The sequence below is a fragment of the Hyla sarda genome, chromosome 2, assembly GCF_029499605.1.
Source record: "Hyla sarda isolate aHylSar1 chromosome 2, aHylSar1.hap1, whole genome shotgun sequence".
NCBI lineage: Eukaryota > Metazoa > Chordata > Amphibia > Anura > Hylidae > Hyla > Hyla sarda.
In genome coordinates, this window is record NC_079190.1 from 290084725 (window position 1) to 290109500 (window position 24776).

A 24776-nucleotide genomic window follows, 5' to 3' on the forward strand; every position below is an offset into this window, starting at 1 on the left:
GGGGGGGGGGGGGGGGATTCCAATCACAAGCGGAATCTAATGGGATGTATATGATGGAAATACATAATTCTAATATAAATAATGAGTTTAATGCATATCATGTTTCCAGTCTTTCTTCCAGTGAACCGCCCCAGGTGAATGGAGGTTCAGACTCAGTGACTTGCTTTTCCTTTAAGGAGCAGATCATCTTGTCTGAGCTTCAGGAATTGGACGATATTAAAAACCCAATCATTCCAGTGTTTCATACACCCAATCCTCCTTCTCTATCCTGTCGCTTCACGCACACCAATTTTAGATCAATTTCAAACCCTGGTAGAAAATGATCTTATTGCGTTAGCAAATAGCTTACCCCCCCCCCCCCCCCCCTTAAACATAACTTGTCTCTCAGAGAGAAAACGGCATTAGAGGAATTGGAGTCTATGGAAGACATAACAATTAAGAGGGGCAGATAAGGAGGGTGGCGTGATAGTGCTAGACAGTGGCCTATATCTTAAATTAAATATGGATATATTGATGAATACAACTACCTATAGCCTACTGCATGGGAACCCCACCACCCCTTATCGTGCAGAATTGCAAGACCTCATACATCTGGGAGTTAATCAGGGCCATCTGACTGTGAAGGAGGCAGAGTATATTGATGAGAAAAATCCAGTTATGACGATTTTTCACTCGCTGCCTAAAATACACAAAAATACCTTCCCTCCTTAGTTGCACCCTATAGTAGCTGGAATCAGCTTACTCAATGAACATCTCTGTGAGTAGGTCTATTCCAGACTACAACCCATCATACATCATATGCCAGTTTTTTTGCAGGATACTCAAAGTGTTTTAGAGGCGATGGAGTGCATAGAGTGGAGAGAGGGTATGTTGTTGATTACAGCCAATGTGTCAGCTTTGTACTCCATAATAACTGAAGACAGAGCAATAATGGTTTTGAGATGGTTTCTCTCCACCTATTCCCCCTATTCCGGTGACCTGCAGGAATATATTATTCTGGTGGTGGGTTATTTGCTCACACACAATTTCTTTATGTTTAACAATTTGTTTTTCCTGCAGGTCACCGGCGCTTCTATGGGCGCGAAATTATTTCCCTCTCTTGCCAACATATACATGTGCTAGTGGGAGAGGGAGTTCTTATTTTTACCCCAAAACTTTTTTTCTGATAGCATAGTGTGGTATGGCCGGTACATAGATGACCTCCTGTTTATCGGAGTATTGTCTATGCCGGCCATACAGCAGTTTTTACATTTTCTGAATCCCAATCCACATCACTTGGTTTTTACTTTATAGTGTACCGTAACTCCTCAGAAATTATTTTTTTGGATATAAATATGAGAGGGGATATGTCTTCTAGTAAAGTAATTACATCAGCTTACCGGAAAGAAATGGCAGCTACCCTATACTTCAGGCACAGTCATGTCATCTGCCTCATGTAATTAAAAATCTTGCAGTAGGGGAAATGATTAGAGCTAGACCTTAGATGGTTTTGCCAGAGAGGTGGATGACGTGTCTGTTCGCCTGAAGTGTAGGTATTACCCGGAATGGTCCCTCATTATGGCAAAGAACATTGCAGCAGGGAGAGATAGAAAAACATTGGTCCAAAACAGCAAATGCTCCTGCAAAAAATCTACCAATCCACAAAGACCCATCATATTTTCAACCACTTATAGTCAGGAATTCAGGGCAATTTGTGACATTGTACAAACCTATATTCCATTGTTACAAAAAGATAAAGTGTTTAATTCAGTATTTGACGATGGTTTTAAATGGGTGTCAAAGAAAGCATGCACGATAGGGCAATCAGTGTCCCCGAGCCTGTCTAATTAAAACAGCAAAAAGAGCGCTACCTGGCTTAATGTAATGGGCAATTATAAATGTAGCCATAACAGATGCACATGCTGCAAGATTATGAAGAACACCAAAACCTTCTCATCAACAGTTACCCATGAATCCTATGTTATCAAAGATTGCGTAAATTGTAACACATCTAATGTAATATACTTATTCACATGTGAAAAATGTTTGTTACAATATGTGGGACATACTACCAATGCACTGAAGGTCAGGATAAGAAAGCCCCTTTCAGACATCCCACACTTTCATTCTAGGTATGTGTTCATGGCAACCAAACATTGTGTCGAGATGCATGGAGGTGATTTCTCTGTCCTTACAGTGCAAGGTATTGAAAAGGTTTCCATCCCCTCAAGAGGTGGAAGCGTGAAACAGAAATGAATGGATAGGGAAATCTTCTGGTTTATTAAGTTACAATTGAAGATTTTCCTAGTCTTGATGACGGAAAATATAGATTTTACTAAAGACAGGAGACGAGCATTAATGCATTTTCACTCTTTCTTTACTGTATAGCAGCAAACAAATGGTTAATAAATTAACAGAAATAACAGAGAAAAAAACTTGTATGTCACATCTGAACATGCTAGATCATAGCAACAACCAATCAGAATAGACCATGTATATTATAATATGATGTTGCTATAGGATATTCCTCTTTCTTTGGTGATGAAAGTATAATAAAGATAAATGTATAAGTCCAAGGTCAAACAGTCTCTAAGTCCAAAGAAACATGGAACGAAGAAGTAATGTGTGGCAGCAACTGAAGAATGACAGAGGGAATCAATGAACAGCATGAATGGGTTGAAAATAAAACCGGTAAAACAGGAAGGTGAAAACTGGAACAATTGAAGTAATCAGGATGAGATTAATAAGCTGAAATAGAAATAAATATAAAATTTGTAAGTAAACAATAGGGAAGGGTATATGGGGGGGATAATGCTCGTCTTGTGTCTTTAATAAAATCTGTATTTTCCGTCATCAAGACTAGGAAAATCTTCAATTTTATAACAAGACAGGAGACTTCACATTATTGCAAGTTTAAAGCTTATAATAAGAATCATAATAAAAAATATATAATTATTACATAACAAAATCTTAAATACATATTAAAATTATTTTAAACAATTAGCATGGAAACATGAGATTCAGGTTTGAAGTAGAAAGTTTTAAAAACATATTCTGAAGACCAGTTAGCATCCTTAAGGATGTCACATAAAGATCCTCCAGATTGGAACAATTTTGTGGACATAGCCCCTCTAGTAGAATGAGCATTAAAAATTTATATATCAATGCCAGCCATGGACATTGATTGTTTGATCCACCTGGCCAAAATAGGAGATGAGACTGGTAAGTGTGGTCTGCAGTACGAAATTAAAAGTTGAGAAGAATTCTGAGGTCGAATGGAAGAGGTTTTTAGTTCGTATGATTGTAAACAGTGAACCACACATAATTTGTCATTATGTGGAAAAGAAGGATAAAAAACAGAAGATAGACCTGTCTTAGTACGTCTGAAGATGTTAAATTAAACACCATTGGGAAGATATTGTTGATTATAAAGATCAAGAGCTTTGATATCAGATACTCTCTTGATGGAAATTAAACAAAAAAGTGATGTAAGTTTAAAAGAGAGAAGTTTCAGTGATAAAGAAGTATTATCCTCCCAAGAGGAGAAAAGATTCAAGAGGGCATTAACATCCCATGTAGAATTGTATTTAGGAAGGTGGTCTTTTTAAACGACTACCTCTGAAAAGTTTACATACAAGAAGATTTTTTACCAACTGGAATGGAATCGATGGGTTAGTGATAGAAGGAAATAGTCGAACGATAAAGATTGATAGTGCGGTATGCTTTCCCAGAATCAAAGGATTCAGAAAGGAAGTTGAGGATATGAACTAAAGGTGCATGAAAGGGATCCAAATCCCTCTGTGAGCACCAATGATCCCAAAGTCCCCAGGTCGATCTATAATCTGTTCCGGTACCCGGAGCCCAGGCTTCTGATAAGATGTACTTAGTTGATTGAGAAAATTCCGGGTCAAGAAAGATTGACCCAAAATTTTCCACGCTATCAGAGTAAGAAGATTCGATTTGATCAGGGGATGAGGATGGGATGGGATGTATTGGCCACCACGTAGTGATGAGGATTAGAGTGGATTTGTTCAGTAGGGTTTGTAATAGAACTCTGGATATCAGAGAAAAGGGAGGAAAGGCATAAAGTGGTTTTGTTGGCCAAGATTGACGGAAAGCATCCACGCCTGAAGATTCCGGATGTGGGCGCCAACTGAAGAAAAGATGGATTTGTTTGTTTAGCCGAGAAGCGAATAGATCTAGACATAAAGGACCCCATAGAGAGTTTATTTGATGAAAAATAGCAGGATCCAGTTTCCCGTCACTGGAGTCCATTAAAAAATGAGAATTCCAATCCACAACGTCGTTGGATAAACCCCGAAGATATTCTGCTTTGAGTAGAATGTGTTTGTTTAGGCAAAAGTGCCATAGATCTTTTGTGATGTCGGCTAAGATTTCTGATTTTGTACCGCCTAGTTGGTGGATGTGTTGAACCGCTGAAATGTTGTCCATCCGAAGAAGAACACAACAATGAGAATGGTGTATCATGAAACATTTCAGGGTGAAGAATCCTGCCAACAATTCTAGACAATTGATGTGCATCTTGGACTCTGAAGAAGACCATTTTCCTCCTGCAGACAGATGTCCGCAACAAGCTCCCCAACCGATAAGGCTTGCGTCGGATTCTATTGAAAAATCCGGTTTTGGATGGAAAATAGTTTTTCCGTTCCAAAATTGAATGTATTGTAGCCACCAATGAAGTTCTTCCTTGGCTTCTGGTGTAATCCGAATTTCGTCGGAATAAGTGAATCCTTCTCGAGGATGTCTTGATTGATCAGAAACCCTAAATCTTGAAGAAGGGAGAGAGTCCATTGGGTATGAAGATGAATAAGAGGAAGTGAAGACACCATGATCAATATGTCGTCTAGGTAAACGATTAAGCGAACTCCTCTGGCCCTTAAGGCAGCTACCACGGGTTTGAGAAGTTTTGTGAAAGATAAATGGAGCTGAAGAAAGGCCAAATGGAAGGAATGTGACTTGTCAAAGCTGATTTTGCCAATGGGATTGCAGATAAGTTTGGGAAGAATGGTGGATAGAAACGGACAGATAAGCATCCTTTAAGTCTGTTTTGACTAGCAATCTTCTTGAAGAAGTAGGTCTTTCAAGATTTGGATACCTTCCTTCTTGAAGTGTCGATAGATGACAAAGTTGTTTAGAAGTCTCAATCTTTATCACTGGGCGATAACCGCCTTCTTTTTTCTTCACTAGGAATATATTGCTCAGAAAGCATTGATTTTGAGAAGAAATGGCAATTATTGCGTTTTTTGAACGTAATTCCTCGATTTCTTTGTTTACTAATATTAGATCTGATGATGAGAAATGAATAGGAGGAGGTAAATGGTGTTGTGTTGGAAGGGTGATGAAATCTATTTTGAAACCCTGTACAGTATTCAGAATCCATAGATCTGAAGTTAACATTTTCCAATTTTGGAAAAAATATTGTATTCTCCCTCCTAAAGGTATGTGAGAAGAACATATGAGTGGATGACTTACCTGTAGATGGTTCTGACCTGGTAAATCCATGACGTCCTCGCAATCTCCACGGTCTGCCCCTATATGGGAAAATAGGGGTGGCATGTGTGGATGGGAAAGGGAAGCTAGATGAGGTGTCTGAGGTGGGCCTCTCTGGGGTACTCTGTAAGAGGTATTTCGGTTGGGAAAGTGGGCCCTTCCCTGCCCGGCATTTCCAAAAACTTGAGAGGGAAATACTCTCTTTATGGATGTCTTGGCCTTGTCAACGGTTGAGAAAACACCCACATATTTTGAAATATCTTTTATAGAATCCTCCCCAAATAAGAGGCCATCAGTGGGGGAAGGGGATTTATTGGATGCTAAATGGGTCAGATGAGAATCCATTTTCATCAAAATGGTGCGACGAGAAGAAATTGATGGAATATTCTTTGAACCAGATTGGTTCATGGCGGAGGCCATATTCTGAGCAAGAGATGATTGCATAGATAGCATAGCAGATTGAACTGCTGTTCTAACAGAATCATTAACTAATGACTGTATTTGATCAGAGGTAATAATTTCAATATTTTTATCTGATGTGTTATCTGGAGTAGACATATTGATTAAGTATCAGAAGGGGGTAAGTATACTGGAACTGTAATAAAATATATGGGAAAATTATAGGGAATATTATATGAAAATATTTTAATTATGAATAATGTAATATAAATTAAAAGTGTAGAAAGGAAAGGAAAGAATAGAAAATAATAATATATATAGGGATAATAGGGGTAAGCAATCTTTATTGGATGAATATATAAACGGGGTCAGTACTTTCCTCATGGTGAGGACACCACTTCTGGTGTAAAACGGAGATTCAAGCAGGCCATTTAGCACTCCGCAGGCTCCTGGGTACAAAAATATGCAAATTAGCTCACCACACCACCTACACAGGTAGTGTGTCTTGCAAACAGCTCAGGCTCCAGTTAAGAAGTCTCAGAACTGATTTGGATTTATACCAAGCCAGAACTCTCTCCAGAAGGAAAGAGGACCCATCTGCAGACAGCTGTTTCAGGGAGCTTGCTCTTCATCAGTACAGAGCAGGGATATCTGGCTTGGCTGAGGTAAGTGGCCTGTGACTAGTTAAACGGGGTCAGTACTTTCCTCAGGGAGAGGACACCACTTCTGGTGTAAAACAGAGATTCGGGTAGGCCATTTAGCACTCCACGGGCTCCTGGGTACAAAAATACTTAACTGGAGCCTGAGCTGTTTGCAGGACACACTACCTGTGTAGGTGGTGTGGTGAGCTAATTTGCATATTTTTGTACCCATGAGCCCACGGAGCCCTTTGGTCCCTTAGTAGCTTCAGCGAAAAGGGACATCAAACCTGGAACATTGCAGGCACCTTTTGGTCCGGAGGCGAAGGGTAAGGTTTGTTGGGGGCCTCTCTCCTATTGGAGAAGGGCTTGCAATAGACCGCATCTTCTGTGCACGTTTTTATAGTGTAACACGTTTGCACTTTTTCTTGCACTTTGGGTGATTCGAGAGCACGTTCCTCGGCTCTTAGATAAAAAAAAAACAGCTGTCTGCAGATCCTGGATCCTTGCCGGTGCCTTTTGGCCCGGAGGTGAAGGGTAGGTTTGTTGGGGGGGCCTCACACCTGTCAGAGAAGGGCTTAGTGATAGACTGCATCCTTTGTGCACTTTTTCTTGCACTTTGGCCTACTTGGATGCAGTCTATCACTAAGCCCTTCTCTGACAGGTGTGAGGCCCCCCAACAAACTTACCCTTCACCTCCGGGCCAAAAGGCACCTGCAAGGATCCAGGATCTGCAGACAGCTGTTTTTTTTTTTATCTAAGAGCCGAGGAACGTGCTCTCGAATCACCCAAAGTGCAAGAAAAAGTGCAAACGTGTTACACTAAAGAAAAACTTTTTCTTGCACTTTGGGGGATAGAGAGCACTTGCCTCGGCTCTTTAAAAAAAAAAAAAAAAAAGAGACAGCTTTCCTTCTGGAGAGAGTTCTGGCTTGGCATAAATCCCAATCAGTTCTGAGTCTTCTTAACTAGAGTCTGAGCTGTTTGCAGGACACACTACCTGTGTAGGTGGTGTGGTGAGCTAATTTGCATATTTTTGGATGAATATAAAAAGAAAAATATCTAAATCCAAGAGTAGGTGGCGATACACACTAGGAGATGAATTACACTGGAAGGACGGAACAGGCTGAAGGATGCGGAGCACTGTGGGGAATGCAGGCGAAATACCGGGCGAATAATACAGGTATGTAAGACAGAGGAACGGGCAAACGAGGGGGGGATTATGAATTTTCAGCTTTGCAACAGCGCGAGCTGAAAGAAACGTTATGTATGCAAATGAACTGGCACGTGAGCGACATGGAAAAGAGATATGCAGTAAGGAAATGAAGGGACAGTAATGAGTGTGAGAATATACACTCAATACTGTAGGGACGATATTAAAATGTATAATTAAGATGGTGAAAAGAAGGGAAAATCATGGAAAAGAATAGTAAAGGGAAACAATGACAGATATTTAAATGAATTAAAGTCATAGAAAACAGGAAATTACGGAATAAATGGGAAATGAAAAGGAATGAAACATTAAAGAGAATAAAGAGGAATTATTTTATAAAAAATTAAGAAATTAAATTATGAAAAAACTGAAAAGATAAATAAATAAGGAATTAATTATGAATAAATATTAATTGTAATTTAACATATAGATGAAATAAAAAAACGTTTTATTAATGAATAAATAAAGAAATAACTAATGGTAAAATATGGAGACAAAATTAATGGTGTACTTATCTTTGATAGCAGCAAAGAAAGAGGAATATCCTATAGCAACATCATATTATATTATACATGGTCTATTCTGATTGGTTGTTACTATGATCTAGCATGTTTGGATGTAACATAGAAGTTTTTTGTCTGTTATATCTGTTAATCTGTTAACCATTTGTTTGCTGCTATACAGTAAAGAAAGAGTGCAAATGCAATAATGTGAAGTCTCCTGTCTTGTTATAAAATCACGATTCCCTACTGGCTTGAACCTAAGGCAGGATTTCATGCTGCACTATTAACAGCATTTCATATTCAAATATGTATGTCGCTATACCGTGGAGAAGAAGATTAATCCATCACAGTTATTTTATATGGTGTGGCACCATATCTTGTCTTCTTCATATAATTTATTTCCATGGTAAAGTGACATACAGCAGCATACACACCATAATATGGATGACTTATTCTTCATTTTTCTCTCCAACCATGCATATTTCTACAAATATACAGTGCCCTGTTCAGACATACATGCGTTATTTAAGGAGAATTATTTTTTGCTGTATATATATTTATTGGTTTATATGTTTGATAATTAAACAATATCTAATATAATGTAATGTAGATCCTCTCCTTTTGCATGGAATATTTTATATGGTGTCCAATTTAGGAGTTTTTAATTATATGTGTATTGTGAGGGTTAAGTCGGTTTTTCAGCAAGGTGTTCCACCTGGTTGTACTTTTCCGGCCTGAGTCTCTTCCCTCCACCACCGTATAAAAAGAATCTGTTCACATTATGTTCTGGTAGGACTAAGGCACATACAGTGGTCAAAACGCATCACCTTTTGTACATGTCTGTATCCTGTAAATAAGAAGTTTATGTACCATACCTGCACTGGACAATTCTTCCATGATTGCATATTATCTACATTATATCAAAAGTTTTTGTTAACGACAGATACACTTTAACTATTTTTACCTTTTCCATTGCTATATTCACTGTACAGTGTAGCTCCCAGTGCTCATGATATATCTGTTATGTCCTCACTTACTTACTTCAATTACAATTGTCACATATGTCTAAAAACATTTATCACCATTAATACAGCTCCTTTTGGAGATATATATGTAGATAAGAGATTTTAAAAAAATGGGCACAAAAAGCCTGAAGTTTTCAAAATCTTATCCTTATGCCATGATACTTTTTTCTGCATATGGTTCTGTATATTAACATTCACCATTGACAACTTTGTGTGATAAAATAATACTGGGACATTTTTACCAAAAGAACATACATTGACATCCAAAAACCAACCATTTTACCTGTGTTCTACTTAGATGGCTTTTGTATGAGAAGCCAAATTTTCGAGGAAGACGTGCTATGCTTTCAGAAGGAGGCACAGATTTGACTTGTCCATGGGGTGTTCAAGACAAATCAACTGAAAGCCTTCAACAACATACTGAAAAGCCCAAATCTTGGATTGGATCATTGCGCCATGTGGTTCGGGTGAGTGAAAAGGGGATTTATGAAGAGGATATAAAGGAAGGGAAAAAAATTGCCATCAATTTGTTTAAACAAGAGGTGCATATAAAAGAAAAGAAAATTGCTTGAACTATTTGTCATTTTGTTTTTCTGCTTTCTCCCATTTTCAGGATTTCCAGATTCCCCGAATAAGTCTGTTTAAAGAGGAAAATGGAGAGGGTAATAAGATAACAATATTGGGGGCCACGCCGGATTTATGTGTCAATGGACAACCAATCAAAACAGAATCCATCATAGTGCACAGTGGACTGTAAGTTATTAGGAAATAAATGGGCATATAGAGTCTGGAAAGAAAGTTTCCAGACTCTTTGATGTTCAGTTTTTCCCAATCATTCTGCATTGAATGCCCCATTATAAAGTAAAAACTGAAATGTTTTCAAATGTATTAAAAAGGAAAAACTAAAATATCGCATGGACATAAGTATTCTGACCTTTTTCTATGATTATTTAAATTTATCTTTGGGACTTCCGATTTCTCTTTTTCATCTTTAGGCTACAGTCCAAAGTAGCGCTATTGCAGCCCAGTGTGTTCAGTGAACACAATGGCTGCCGCCAGCTAGCCCTGTGTGTATGCTCAGTGCATAATATGCAGCATATTTCCCGCTTTGCAGCACATTTTGCGCAGCGTGAAATTCGCTGCATCAGCTTGTTCGTTTAGAGCGTCGGGTTCAGCGGTGGAGGCTCGTGACGTCACGCCCGCGCCCCTCTCCTGACATCATGACCATGCCCCCGGGAGCAGCGACGGGACCTCGCGATCAGGCATCTTATCCCCTATCCTTTAGATAAGGGATAAGATGCCTAGGGGCGGAGTACCCCTTTAACATGTTTTTACACCTTCATTGGAGTTCCCTTTGGTAAATTCAGATGATTGGGCATTGAACTTTGATAAGACTTGGAGAGACATAGCCCAATCTATATAAGGTCTCACAGCTGACAATGCATATCAGAGCAAACACAAAGGAATGAGTAAAAAAATCAACTGCACAGTTCAAAGAGTGGATGATGTGGAGGCACAGATTTGGAGAAGGGTACAAAAATACTTTGCTGCACTGAAAGTTCCCAAGAGTACAGTAGCCTACATGATTCTTAAATTGGAAATGTCTGGAACAACCAGGACTCTTCCTAGAGCTGGCTGTCCCACCAAGCTAAGTAGTCAAGGGCTTTGGTAAGTGAGGTTATCAAGAACCGAACCCAATGACCACTCTTTCTGAGCTTCAAAGATCCTGTGTGCAAATGGGAGAAACTTCCAGAAGGTCAATCATTACAGCAGCACTCCACCAATCTAAACTTTATTGCAGTGTGGCAGAAAGAAGCATTTCCTCAATAAAAGACACATAAAAGTCTGCAATGATTTAGCAAAAAATAACCTAAAAGGATGCTCAGACTGTGAGAACCAAGATTCTTTGGTCTAGTGAAACCAAAATTGAACTTTCTGGCCTCAATTATAAGTTTCATGTCATGTCTGCTCCTCACTGGCCCAAAACCATTTCTACAACCTCATGCTGAGGGGTGTTTTTCAGTGGCTGGGACAGGAAGACTGGTCAAGGTTAAGGAAAAGCTGAATAGTGCAAACTAATATTTTTAAAGGACAAAGCTGAGCTGATTTTTAGAAAAGAAGATTTGAGCAGAGAAAAAGTTTGAAACAGAAGAAAGAAGCATTTTTTTTTTATAAGATATACTGTATTACAAAGTTTCTTATATTCACTTGCACTAATGATCTATGCAAGGTTTGTTCAAATGACAGTGCTTATGAAAGCACATACTTACAGTGCTCTAGACCTCAGACTGGGCTGGGGGTTCACCTTCCAACAAGTTAATGACCCTAAGCAAACAGTCAAGACAACACAAGAGTGGCTTAGGGACAATTCTAAATTCAGGTGTGCAAATCTTGTGGCGTCATCCCCAAAAAGACTGGAGGCTGTAATGGCTGCCAAAGGTGCTTCAACCTTCAAGTACAGGTAAAGGTTCTGAATACTTATATCAATGCAATATTTTAGTTTTTCCTTTTTAATAAATTTGCAAAAATGTTTAACATTCTGTTTTCACATTATCATTATGGGGTATTGAGTAAAAAATAGTTGGGAATTTTGTTGATCTTAGCACAACGTAGCAAATAGTCTAAAGACTTTCTGAATGCACTGTATGATAATAGATTAGGTTATATGATTAATAGTTAAAGTAAAAAAAAGTTTTTTGTTTTCCCACAGCTGGCTGGTGTACAATAAGCCATTTTTTGAAGGGGACCCATATATTTTGGAATCTGGAGGATATCCTAACAAAAAAGCCTGGAATGGGCATGATTCAATTTTATGTTCATTGCAACCGGCACTTATTGTAAGTAATTTTTTTTACCCAATATTGTATGTATGTCTCTTGTACAGTATTTGGTTTTTAACACCTGTTAACTTAAAGGGGTTTTCCAATATTAACATTATGGGGCAGATTAACTAAAGTCTGGCATTTTACATGCCAGCCTTTAACTAGTCTACACTAGGGTAATTTGTTACAAATTAAACAATTTGCTGTGTCTGTGGCTCTCTGTGCGCCACAGATTAAAATCTACACCATCTAGGAGCTGGAGTAGATTTCAGCCATAATTAATACAAGTGAGCACAGTGTAAAACAGGAAAAAGTAAAACATTTCTGCATTTTTTGTGCAAAACTGGGCTTGCACCCCGTACATCTTCTAGTGCTCCTAATGTAGGTATTACAGTAACTATTTTATTCAATTACAAAAGTGTTTCTTTCGCCTGTGGGTCACTTGGCCAGCGTGGCACTGGTTTTGAATTCCACTAACCCAGTGCCAGCATGTCTTCAATAATGTGTTGCTAAGTAACAGGCATGTGTGGTTCCAATACCCATTAGCTGGTTCTACACATTCGCACAAGTTCTACAGGTTCTATGTACAAAATCTACAGGGCTAAAGAGGGGAGCTCAGTGAGCAGAATATAGAGCCCTGTTTGCTCTGAAGCTGAAACTACTGATACAGTCTGCAGACGGAATCGATATAAAATGGTGTATGACATTATCAGCAATTACGGTACAATGAAATAAAACTCACAGCATATGTATGATTTGGTTGCTTTTTTAAATACTTTTTAAAGATTTTTTTTTTTTGAGATTTAAAAAAAAAAAACCTTAATATTTTTTTCTGCATCTTTTAGGGTGGCCCTACAGTTGAAAAACCTAATGAACCTAAGGTGAGTAGGATCCAAGGGGTAGAGGTCTTAAATTATTTGAAGATAAACTTTGCTATACTTGCTATACTTTCCGAAAAATCAGTAATCAGTTTTTACTCTGGTCACTAAACTTAAAGGGGTACTCCGCCCCTAGACATCTGATCCCCTTTCCAAAGGATAGGGGATAAGATGTCTGATCGCGGGGGTCCCGCTGCTGGGACCTTCCACGACCTCCGGCCTGGCACCCAAGTAATCCACTGCAGGATGCTGGATCACGATTAGACATCCTATTCCCTATCCTTTGGATAGGTAATAAGATGTCTAGGGGCAGAGTACCCCTTTAATGAAAAACTAAAAAAGCTAAAAAAAAAACAAAAAAAAAACATAGGTGATCTTTTCCCTTTAAAGAGGATGTCCAGCGGTAAGAAATTTATCCCCCATGATCTCCCAGGGCCCTGGGTCTCTGCTCCAGGAAATTATGCTTCGCGCCCAGCACACCCCCTCCATTCATCTCTATGGGAGAGGTGGAAACACAGCGTTCGTTGGTCTCTGCCTCTCCCATAGAAATGAATGGAGGGGGCGTGTTTCGACCAGTGCTGGGTGTGAAACTCGCACTAACAGAGCGAGTCACTAGCAGAGCCAGGGCCCCATAGGGAAATCCCGGGGATATGGGGGGGATGGTAAGGGGGTTTTTATGGCTGGACATCTTCTTTGAGTAATAATATACTGTCTGCTTAGGGCTGCCTAGAGGTAGCTTAAAGGGGTACTTTGGTGGAAACCAATTTTTTCTTTAATTAACTGGTGCCAGAAAGTTAAACAGATTTGTAAATTACTTCTATTTAAAAATCTTAATCCTTCCAAAATTGATTTCCACCGGAGTACCCCATTATGAACTTACTGTACATTGTTTTTGCATTGAGCTCCATAATAACTGTGCAGTAAGCTACTAAATTCAGTGGTTGCTGCAGGATATCGGAGCTTTGTTTTAGAAACATAAGGCAAAAAATAACATTAGAAGAATAGACAGAGAAAGATAATGCCTTTCCTTGTTTCTGGATAGCTCGTTTAAAGAGAACCTGTGATCACATTCATGCTGCCTGAACCACAAGTCATCTTGGCAGTCCCTGGTGGTTTCTTATTTTCCCACTAACCTTAATTGATAGCTCTCCTGCTATACCCAAATAGGGAGAGATCTACAAGGTTGGTGGGGTGGGGAGAACAAGTTCCCTTGATGACAGCTTCCCTTGAGATATATATATTGAGATATATATATATATATATATATATATATATATATATACAGTCATGGCCGTAAATGTTTGCACTCCTGAAATTTTTCTAGAAAAGGAAGTATTTCTAACAGAAAAGGATTGCAGTAATACATGTTTTGCTATATACATGTTTATTCCCTTTGTGTGTATTGGAACTAAACCAAAAAAGGGAGGATGCCACATTAAACTCCAAAAATGTGCTGGACATAATGATTGGCACCCTTTAAAAATTTTGGAAAAATACGATTGTTTCAAGCATGTGATGCTCCTTTAAACTCACCTGGGGCAAAGAACAGGTGTGGGCAATATAAAAATAATACCTGGAAGCAGATAAAAAGGAGAGAAGTTCACTTAGTTTTTGTATTTAGTTGTGCAACACTAAGCATGGACAACAGAAAGGAGAGAAGAGAACTGTCTGAAGACTGGAGAACCAAAATTGTGGAAAAATATCAACAATCTCAAGGTTACAAATCCATCTTCAGAGATCTAGATTTGCCCCTGTCCACAGTACGCAACATTATAAAGAAGTTTGCAAACCATGGCACTGTAGCTAATCTCCCTGAGCATGGACGGAAGAGAAACATTGAGGAAAGGTGTCAACGCAGGAAAGCCCGGATGGTGGATAAGCAGCCCCAAACAAGTTCCAAACATATTCAAGCTGTCCTGCAGGCTCAGGGAGCATCAGTTTCAGCGCAAACTATCCGTCGACATTTAAATGAAATGAAACGCTATGGCAGGAGACCCAGGAGGACCCCACTGCTGACACAGAGACATAAAAAAGCAAGACTACATTTTGCCAAAATGAACTTGAGTAAGCCAAAATCCTTCTGGGAAAACGTCTTGTGGACAGAGCTTTTTGGTAAAGCACATCATTCTACTGATTACCCAAAAGGAATGAGGCCTACAAAGAAAAGAACACAGTACCTACAGTGAAATATGGTGGAGGTTCAATGATGTTTTGGGGTTGTTTTGCTGCCTCTACCTCTGGGTGTCTTGCATGTGTGCAAGGCATCATGAAATCTGAGGATTACCAATGGATTTTGGGTCGCACTGTACAGCCCAGTGTCAGAAAGCTGGGTTTGCGTCCGAGATCTTGGGTCTTCCAGCAAGACAATTTTCCCAAACATACGTCAGAAAGAACCCAGAAATGGATGGCAACAAAGCGCAGGAGAATTCTGAAGGGGCCAGCAATGAGTCCAGATCTCAATCCCATTGAACACCTGTGGAGAAATCTTAAAATTGCTGTTGGAAAAAGGCGCCCTTCCAATAAGAGAGACCTGGAGCAGTTTGCAAAGGAAGAGTGGTCCAGCCTTCCGGCTGAGAGGTGTAAGAAACTGATTGATGGTTATAGGAACGACTGATTTTAGTTACGGTATATTTTCCAAAGGGTGTGCAACCAAATATTAAAGGGGTACTCCGGTGGAAAACTTTTTTTATTTTTTATTAAATCAACTGGTGCCAGAAAGTTAAACAGATTTGTAAATTACTTTTATTAAAAAATCTTAATCCTTCCAGTACTTATTAGCTGCTAAATACTACAGAGGAAATTTTTTTCTTTTTGGAACACAGAGCTCTCTGCTGATATCACGAGCACAATGATCTTCTGAGATCTCTGTCCATTTTAAGAACTGTCCAGAGTAGGAGAAAATCCCCATAGCAACATAGCATATGTTGCTCTGGACAGTTCCTAAAATCAACAGAGATGTCAGCAGAGAGCACTATGCTCGTGATGTCAGCAGAGAGCACTGTGTTCCAAAAAGAAAATATTTTTCTCTGTTGTATTCAGCAGCTAATAAGTACTGTAAGGATTAAGATTTTTTAATAGAAGTAATTTACAAATCTCTCACAGCATAAGAACAACCTCGGCACTGCAGACACACCTCAGGGATCAATTATAAAGCAGCTGATTCCTACACCGGCTTAACAGTCCGCAGCAGAGCGGTGCAACACAGGTCTGAAGCAAAGTCTGAATACACTCCAAGGAGAAGAAAAAGAGACCGTGGCACTCACCAAGGATGCTTCAAACGACTTTAATCACCGGGTGACACTGCAGGGAGACAACGGAAAGAACGAACAGGGGTGCTTCTGGACAACGGAACTGTTTCACGTACTCTGACGCTTCAACTGGTCCTGACGTCAGAACGTTCACAGATACGTATTTATAACCCCTGACCTTGGTTACCATAGTGATCACATATACAAAGTAATTAACATGTGAAGAAATAAAAAAATACCTTAAAAACATAGGTAGCAGAGAGAAGACATCAATCATAGTAAACATTCAACTCTGTCTTGTCATTAAGACCAACTTGTCCCATTGCCTCCAGCCTCAATATCCATCTCACCTCTTTCCTGCACAGAACAGCTTCCTTATCCATCCCGTTCTGCGCATGCTCAACTCGCTCTAAGGCCGTGAACCGGAAAGGCAAGTTCTCTCCAGAATGCCAAAAGATTTCCACAGGAGTACCCATTTAAGTTAACCCCTTAAGGATGCAGGGTTTTCCGGTTTTTGCACTTTCGTTTTTTCCTCCTCACCTTTTAAAAATCATAACCCTTTAAATTTTGCACCTAAAAATCCATATGAGGGCTTATTTTTTGCGCCACCAATTCCACTTTGCAGCGACATCAGTCATTTTACCCAAAAATCTACAGCGAAACGAAAAAAAAAATCATTGTGCGACGAAATTGAAGAAAAAACACCATTTTGTAATTTTTGGGGGCTTCCGTTTCTATGCAGTACATTTTTAAGTAAAAATGACACCTGATCTTTATTTTGTAGGTCTATACGATTAAAATGATACCCTACTTATATCGGTTTGATTTTGTCGTACTTCTGGAAAAAATCATAACTACATGCATGGAAATTTATACGTTTAAAATTGTCATCTTGTGACCCCTATAACTTTTTTATTTTTATGCGTATGGGGCGGTATGAGGGCTAATTTTTTGTGCCGTGATCTAACGTTTTTAGCGGTATCATGTTTGTATTGATCGGACTTTTTGATCGATTTTTATAAATTTTTTCATGATATAAAAAGCGACCAAAAATACGTTATTTTGGACTTTGGAATTTTTTCGTGTGTACGCCATTGACCTTGTGGTTTAATTAAAGATATATTTTCATAGTTCGGACATTTACGCACGCGGCGATACCACATATGTTTATATTTATTTTTATTTACAGTTTTTTTTATGGGAAAAGGGGGGGTGATTTGAACTTTTATTAAGGAAAGGGTTAAATCACATTTATTACCTTTTTTTGTTAACTTTTTTTTTTGCAATGTTATAGCTCCCAAAGGGGGCTATAACGCTGCACACACTGATTGCCAGCACTGTTCACTGCAAAGCCATAGCTTTGCAGTGATCAGTGTTATCGGCGGTCAATTACTCAAGCCTGCATCTCAGGCTTGGAGCAATCAATCGCCGAAGGGACACGCCGGAGGAAGGTAAGAGGACCTCCGCTCGTGTCCCAGCTGATAGGGACACCGCATTTTCACTGTGGTGGTCCCGATCAGCCCCACAGAGAAGCCCGGCAGCTTTAAATTTTGTTTTAGACGCGGCATTCATCTTTGAACGCCACATCTAAAGAGTTAATAGCGCGCGGCACCGCGATCAATGCCGCACGCTATTAGCCCCGGGTCCCGGCTTCAGATACATGCCGGGACCGACCCTATATGACACGACGCCACCGCGTGACCCCGCGTTATATCGTATATATACGTCCTTGGTCGTTAAGGGGTTAAGAGTGCAAATAATTTTGTCCAGACCATTTTTGGAGTTTGGTGTGACATTATGTCCAATTTCCTTTTTCCTCCCTTTTGGGTTTAGTTCCAATACACATAAAGAGAATAAACATGTGTAGAGCAAAACATATCTAAGGCTGCATTCACATCTCGTTTTTGCAATACTGTTGCCGTATCCAGTTTCTGTTAAAAAAACGTATGTCACCGAACCGGACCGAAACTTATGCAAACGTATGCAACCGTATATGCCTCCTCACATTTTTAAACTGTATACGGTTTAAAAACGGATATACATTTGCATACATTTGCATACATTTGAATACGTTTTTCTTGAAAAAAAAAATATATACGGTTTTAAAGTTTGTCAACATTTTAAATAAAGTTCTTCTTTTTATTGAATTTCCCCCCCCCCCCCCCCCCCCAAAAAAATGAAAAACCGTATTGTGCAAACCGGATGTAACCGGATGCACATACGGTTACATACGGTTACCATAGAACTCCATTTTAAAATAACCGTATACAGGTTGGATACGGTTTTTGACCAGGACACAAAACCGTAGTAGACTACGGTTTGGTGTACCGTTAAAAACCGTATACAACCGTAAATGATGCAAAACGTACACAACCTGATGCTACGGTTGGCATACGGTTTACAATGAAATGTCTATGTATACGGTTTGCACTACGGTTCCATACTTTTTTTTAAATCAAACCGGATACGGCAACCGTATTGCAAAAACGAGGTGTGAATGCAGCCTTATTGCAATCATTTTCTGTGAGAAATACTTCATTTTCTAGAAAAATTTCAGGGGTGCCAACATTTACGGCCATGACTGTATACTAATAATCATACCCACATGATATGGCATAAATATTTATTAGATCCAGGTCCCCCCCCCCAACCCCCATTCCACCTAATGAAGCTAAACTGAGAGTTGGCCAGAATAACAGAGACAGCTGAGGTTGTTGCAATTTCTGTACTCCCATAAAACTGAATGGGTTGTACGAAAAAAAAAAAGCATATCACAGTGAATTAGGCAGGATGAAGGTCAGTGTTTTAGAGGGGTATTCCAGGAAAAAACTTTTTTATATATATCAACTGGCTCCAGAAAGTTAAACAGATTTGTAAATTACTTCTATAAAAAAAATCTGAATCCTTTCAGTACTTATGAGCTTCTGAAGTTAAGGTTGTTCTTTTCTGTCTAAATCCTCTCTGATGACACCTGTCTCGGGAAACGCCCAGTTTAGAAGAGGTTTGCTATGGGGATTTGCTTCTAAACTGGGTGGTTCCCGAGACAGGTGTCATCAGAGAGCACTTAGACAGAAAAGAACAACCTTAACTTCAGAAGCTCATAAGTACTGAAAGGATTAAGATTTTTTAATAGAAGTAATTTACAAATCTGTTTAACTTTCTGGAGCCAGTTGATATATATATATATATATATATATAACAAAGTTTTTTCCTGGAATACCCCTTTAATGATAGGTGTGGGTCCCAGGGGTGACACCCATCTCAATAACACACACAACAGGTGAAATAAGCATTGAACACGTCATCATTTTTTTCACTTAATATATTTCCTAAGGTGCTATTGACATGATATGCACTGGCTTTTCCAAATGTTGTGCAGTAAACTTTAAACAAGCTTCAACATGCACTTCATTTATTCAACAATGGAGTCTTGCGTGGTGAGGGTGCATTCAGGGCATGGCGGGGAGTTTATTACTTACTGTTTTCTTTGAGACAACAGTACCTGCTAATTCCAGGTCTTTTTGAAGCTCTCCACAAGTGATCCTTGGATTTTGGACAATTCTTCTGTTTATTCTTTTTTACTTCTCTAGCAAAAATCTTGTGAGGAGCACCTGTATATAGCCTATCCTGTTAACATGCCATCAATGTCTAAGATTGAAATTACCCTAGGTTTCCACTTGTTTTTTTTTTTTTTTTTTTTACACCTGGCATTTTTACCTTTGTGTGGAAATTGCATTTTTTTGCCCCTTTTGGCAGTTTACCTGCGGAAGTTTTTTGAGAATTTTGTTGGGTACCAAAAAATAAAAAAAATACTGCAGTAGGGATGGAAAAAATTGTAGGGAACAAAATTTATATTTTTAGAACAAATTTTTTTTTTCAATCAAGGACCAATTTATGTGAGCGGTCAGGGACATTTAAATGTAGCCGTCAATATTAAAAATGGATGAAGGGGCCATGTAATTGTAAAAAAAAAATATATATATATATATATTTTATTAATTTTGTGAAACTTTTATTAATAATGTATTTTATTAATGTGTTTTATAAAGTGTGTGTGATTTTTACTACTTTATTTTGTATATTTCCAACATTATTTAGGTACTACTACTACTCCCAGCATGGAACAGACTGTTCCATGCTGGGAGCTGTAGTACCTGCACCAATAGACAGATCGCAGCGGATGTCCCTCCTGACACCCGTTGCGATCGTCCTTTCATAATCTGGAAAAGCGGACATTTTTGCTATAAAAATAACAAAACAAGTGGAAACCTACCCCTAGGCTAGGACTCCACTGAGATTTTTGCCCTGCGATTTTTGTGGCCTAAAAATGCCAGAAAAAACACCAGAAAATCTTCCACAGTTTTCCCCTACGTTTTGGCGTTTTTTCTGGCGTTTTTACCTTTGTGTGGAATTTGCCTTTTTTGGCCCCTTTTGCGTTTTTTTTTTTTTACAAAATAGTTGGGTACCAAAAAATAAAAAAATAAAAAAGGATGCAGTAGGGATATAAGAATGCATTTAACTAAATGTTTATTTTTTATAACAACATTTTAATAATTTTTTTTGTAAAGTGTGTGTTTAACTTTTTTTCTCTTTTCTTTTCAAATTTTTTATGTAGTACACTCCCAGCATGGAACACACTGTTCCATGTTGGGAGTAGTAGTACCTGTACTATAGACATATCGCCCCGGGTGTCAGTCTGACACCTGATGCGATTGTCCATAATATAGCAGTGATGTGGCTCTATACAGCGCTCACATCTCTGCTCTATTCACATCACTGGCCATTCATATTTTCCGCCCAGAGCTGTGATTGGCCGGATGGTTTCAGCCAATCACAGCTCTGAGGAAAAGATGAATGAATGAGTGGCCGACCCGTAGTATAGTACAGAGCAGGGATGCGAGCGCTGTATACAGTCGCTCCATCTCTGCTATAGACAGGACGATCACAGCAGATGTCAGTAGTGATACCCGCTGTGATGTGTCCTTAAGCAGGCACTACTACTCCCAACATGGAGTACACTCTGCTCCATGCTGGGAGCTGTAGTACCTGCATTAATAGACAGATCGCAGCGAATGTAACTTCTGACACCCGCTTTGATCTGTCTATTAATGCAGGTACTACAGCTCCCAGCATGGGGCAGAGTGTACTCCATGTTGGGAATAGTAGTACTTGTAGTTAAGGAAAGATCACAGCGGGTATCACTACTGACGCCCGTGGTGATGCTCCTGTATAATGTGTGGATGCAGCGGCCGCTCTTCTATGGTCCTCTGCATGGCCGTATATATACACATATTCCTATTTCCCACAGAGAGCTGTGATTGGCTGGAACCATCTGGCCAATCACAGCTCTGTGTGAAATATGAATATGTTTATATATACGTCAGTGCAGGGGGCCATGGAAGAGCGTCTGCCGTATCTATACATTATACAAGAGGATCGCAAGGGACCCTGGCGATCTGTCAATAAGTACAGGTAACTAAATATGAAAAATTAGTGTAGCTCACTCAGTGAATAGGTATACCTGAGGTGAACTGATGTTACCTTCACCCAAAGGTCTATTGGAACATGAAAAATATGGTTGAAGATCAACCTAAAAATCAGTCCTCAAGGTATATAAGAAAGGTAGATATAGAATAAAGAGTGATCCAGACATATGTAAATTTAAAAATATTTATTCAATAGTATATATTGTTCACTGATGCTCACTGTCTGTGCAGGGCCCTTGCATTGGACATAGAACACAGTGCATAAATGATGGGATGAGATAAAATACAATAAAAATGAATCGATAAAATGTGAGTCAATCAAATAAATTAATAACTTGCATCTAAAAGATCAATAACTGTCCCGTTGGTAGATCATAAGATCAATGGGTAGCGCTGTTCAATTGAATCTTTTCGTGGCCAGAGAAATATAAGTCCTTATGCACAGTGGCACTCTGAGTGTACAGTAGCAATTTTTGCATACAATGTATCAAATATTGATGGTACAGTCCTTGTGTGCAATGTAGCAGATTATATCACAAAGTTCAGTTATTATGGAAAGAGCGGGGTCCGGTGCACAGCACCACTCACCACTCCTGGGATCGCTGATGTGACTGACTCGGCGGGATGGCACGGAGGTGTCAGGCCTCCGGCAGTGACCGGCCTCTGTCCCCTCACTCGATAGCGCTGTGGGTGATGCCGCAATGATCTTCCTTTAGAGGTCGAAGGCCGCGGGCCTTTTCCTCAGTAGAATTATTGTATTTAATTCTACTGAGGAAAAGGCCCGCGGCCTTGAAACCAGTCTAGATCCATATATATTTCTTGCATCTACCTATACCTATTTCAATTTCCCAACAAACCAGCGAAATACAGAACTTTATTTGCAACTGCTGGAGGTCCCCAGCCTCGGGACCACTATCACTGCTCTGCTTCTCTACGCGCACACTAGCGCCTAATTCACACGAGGCACGCCAGCATCCACTCCCACCGCTGCTACAACCACACCGCTACGATCCTGCTGTCTCCCCATACCACCGAGGACCCACGGCATACCTGCTAGGCCAGTGCCTCGGAAGGAATACAACTGCGGACCTCTAAAGGAAGATCATTGCAGCATCACCCACAGCGCTATCGAGTGAGGGGACAGAGACTGGTCACTGCCGGAGGCCTGACACCTCCGTGCCATCCCGCCTAGTCAGTCACATCAGCGATCCCAGGAGTGGTGAGTGGTGCTGTGCACCGGACCCCGCTCTTTCCATAATAACTGAACTTTGTGATATAATCTGCTACATTGCACACAAGGACTGTACCATCAATATTTGATACATTGTATGCAAAAATTGCTACTGTACACTCAGAGTGCCACTGTGCATAAGGACTTATATTTCTCTGGCCACGGAAAGATACAATTGAACAGCGCTACCCATTGATCTTATCATCTACCAACGGGACATTTATTGATCTTTTAGATGCAAGTTATTAATTTATTTGATTGACTCACATTTTATCGATTCATTTTTATTGTATTTTATCTCATCCCATCATTTATGCACTGTGTTCTATGTCCAATGCAAGGGCCCTGCACGGACAGTGACCATCAGTGAACAATATATACTATTGAATAAATATTTTAAAATTTATATATGCCTGGATCACTCTTTATTCTATATCTACCTTTCTTATATACCTTGAGGACTGATTTTTAGGTTGATCTTCAACCATATTTTTCAAGTACAGGTAACTACTACTCCCATCATGGAACAGTGTGTTCCATGCTGGGAGTAGTAGTACTACCTAAAAATGTTTAAAAAAAAGAAGTGAAAAACACACACACTACATTTTTATTATTGTCGGCTACATTTTTAGTGCTTTACCCGCCCAAATAAATTGATCCCTGTTTAAAAATTAATAAACATTTCGTAATAAAAAAGATACATTTCGTTAGGTACAATTTTTTCCATCACTAGTGTATCTTTTTTTATAAAAATTTTTTATGGTACTCTACGAAATTTTTATAAAAAAGGTATCTCCATAATTTTTTGGGATCGCTAAATGCCAAAAAAGAATAAAAACCGCCTGCAAAAACGCAAAATTCAATACCAACATGGTGTTTTTCTTGGCGTTTTTGCTCTCCCATAGACTTCTATGGGAGGAAAATGCCGCGATTTCAGGGCAAAAAACACCAAACTAGGTTTTGTCGGGCGTTTTGAAAATCCAGCCTCTGAGCCCCAAATTGCTGAAAAACGCCAAAAGGATTAAAAAAACGCCAAACTGAAAAACGCCAAGTGAATCTGGCATTTTGCAGTTTACCATTGACTTGCAGCTAACATCTGGACGCGGCGTTTTTGCACTGAAAAAACGCCGTGCGGGAAAATTGGCGTTTTGACGGCGTTTTTGCAAAAAAAAACAAAAAAAAAACCTCAGTGGAATTCCCGCCTTAGGCTATGTTTCCACTTGGTTTTTTTTCTGGCAGTTTCTGGAAAACAGCCACTGCAGTTTTTGACAAGAACAGTTTGGAGACCGCTAAGTAGTGGTCTCCAAACTGTAGCCCTCCAGATGTTGCAAAACTACAACTCCAAGCATGCCCAGACTATCCAGGCATGCTGGGAGTTGTAGTTCTGCAACATCTGAAGGGCCAGATATTGCAGAACTACACCGCCCAGCATCCCTGACTGTCTGGGCATGCTGGGAATTGTAGTTTTGCAACATCTGGAGGGCTACAGTTTGGAGACCACTACACAGTGGTCTCCAAACTGTGCCACTTCTTGTTGCAAAACTACAACTCCCAGCATGCCCAGACAGTCAGTGCATGCTGAAAGTTGTAGTTTTGCAACATCTGGAGGACCACAGTTTGGAGACCACTACACAGTGGTCTCCAACTGTGGCCCTCCAGACATTGCAAAACTACAACTCCAAGCATGTCCAGACAGCCTTTGGCTGTCTGGGCCTGTTGGGAGTTGTAGTTTTGCAATTTTTAGAAGGCCACAGTGAAGATTTGTGGGCAGAGCGGGGGAAGTGAACTTTAACCCCCCCGCCCCCAACTGCCATTGGTTGGTCAATCCTGATCAACCAATGGAAGG

The 24776-nt window shown here is 39.6% G+C and overlaps 1 protein-coding gene across 1 annotated transcript in view; it reads left to right on the forward strand.

The window, feature by feature from the left end:
- The window catches only part of CRYBG2 (crystallin beta-gamma domain containing 2), a 220691-nt gene that overhangs the window by 157635 nt on the left and 38280 nt on the right, over positions 1–24776 (forward strand). Inside the window, exons 7-10 of the mRNA XM_056560140.1 lie at positions 9564–9732; positions 9879–10018; positions 11976–12102; positions 12933–12968. Of these exons, the coding sequence (XP_056416115.1) occupies positions 9564–9732; positions 9879–10018; positions 11976–12102; positions 12933–12968 (472 nt within the window). The remainder of the gene's footprint in view (positions 1–9563; positions 9733–9878; positions 10019–11975; positions 12103–12932; positions 12969–24776) is intronic.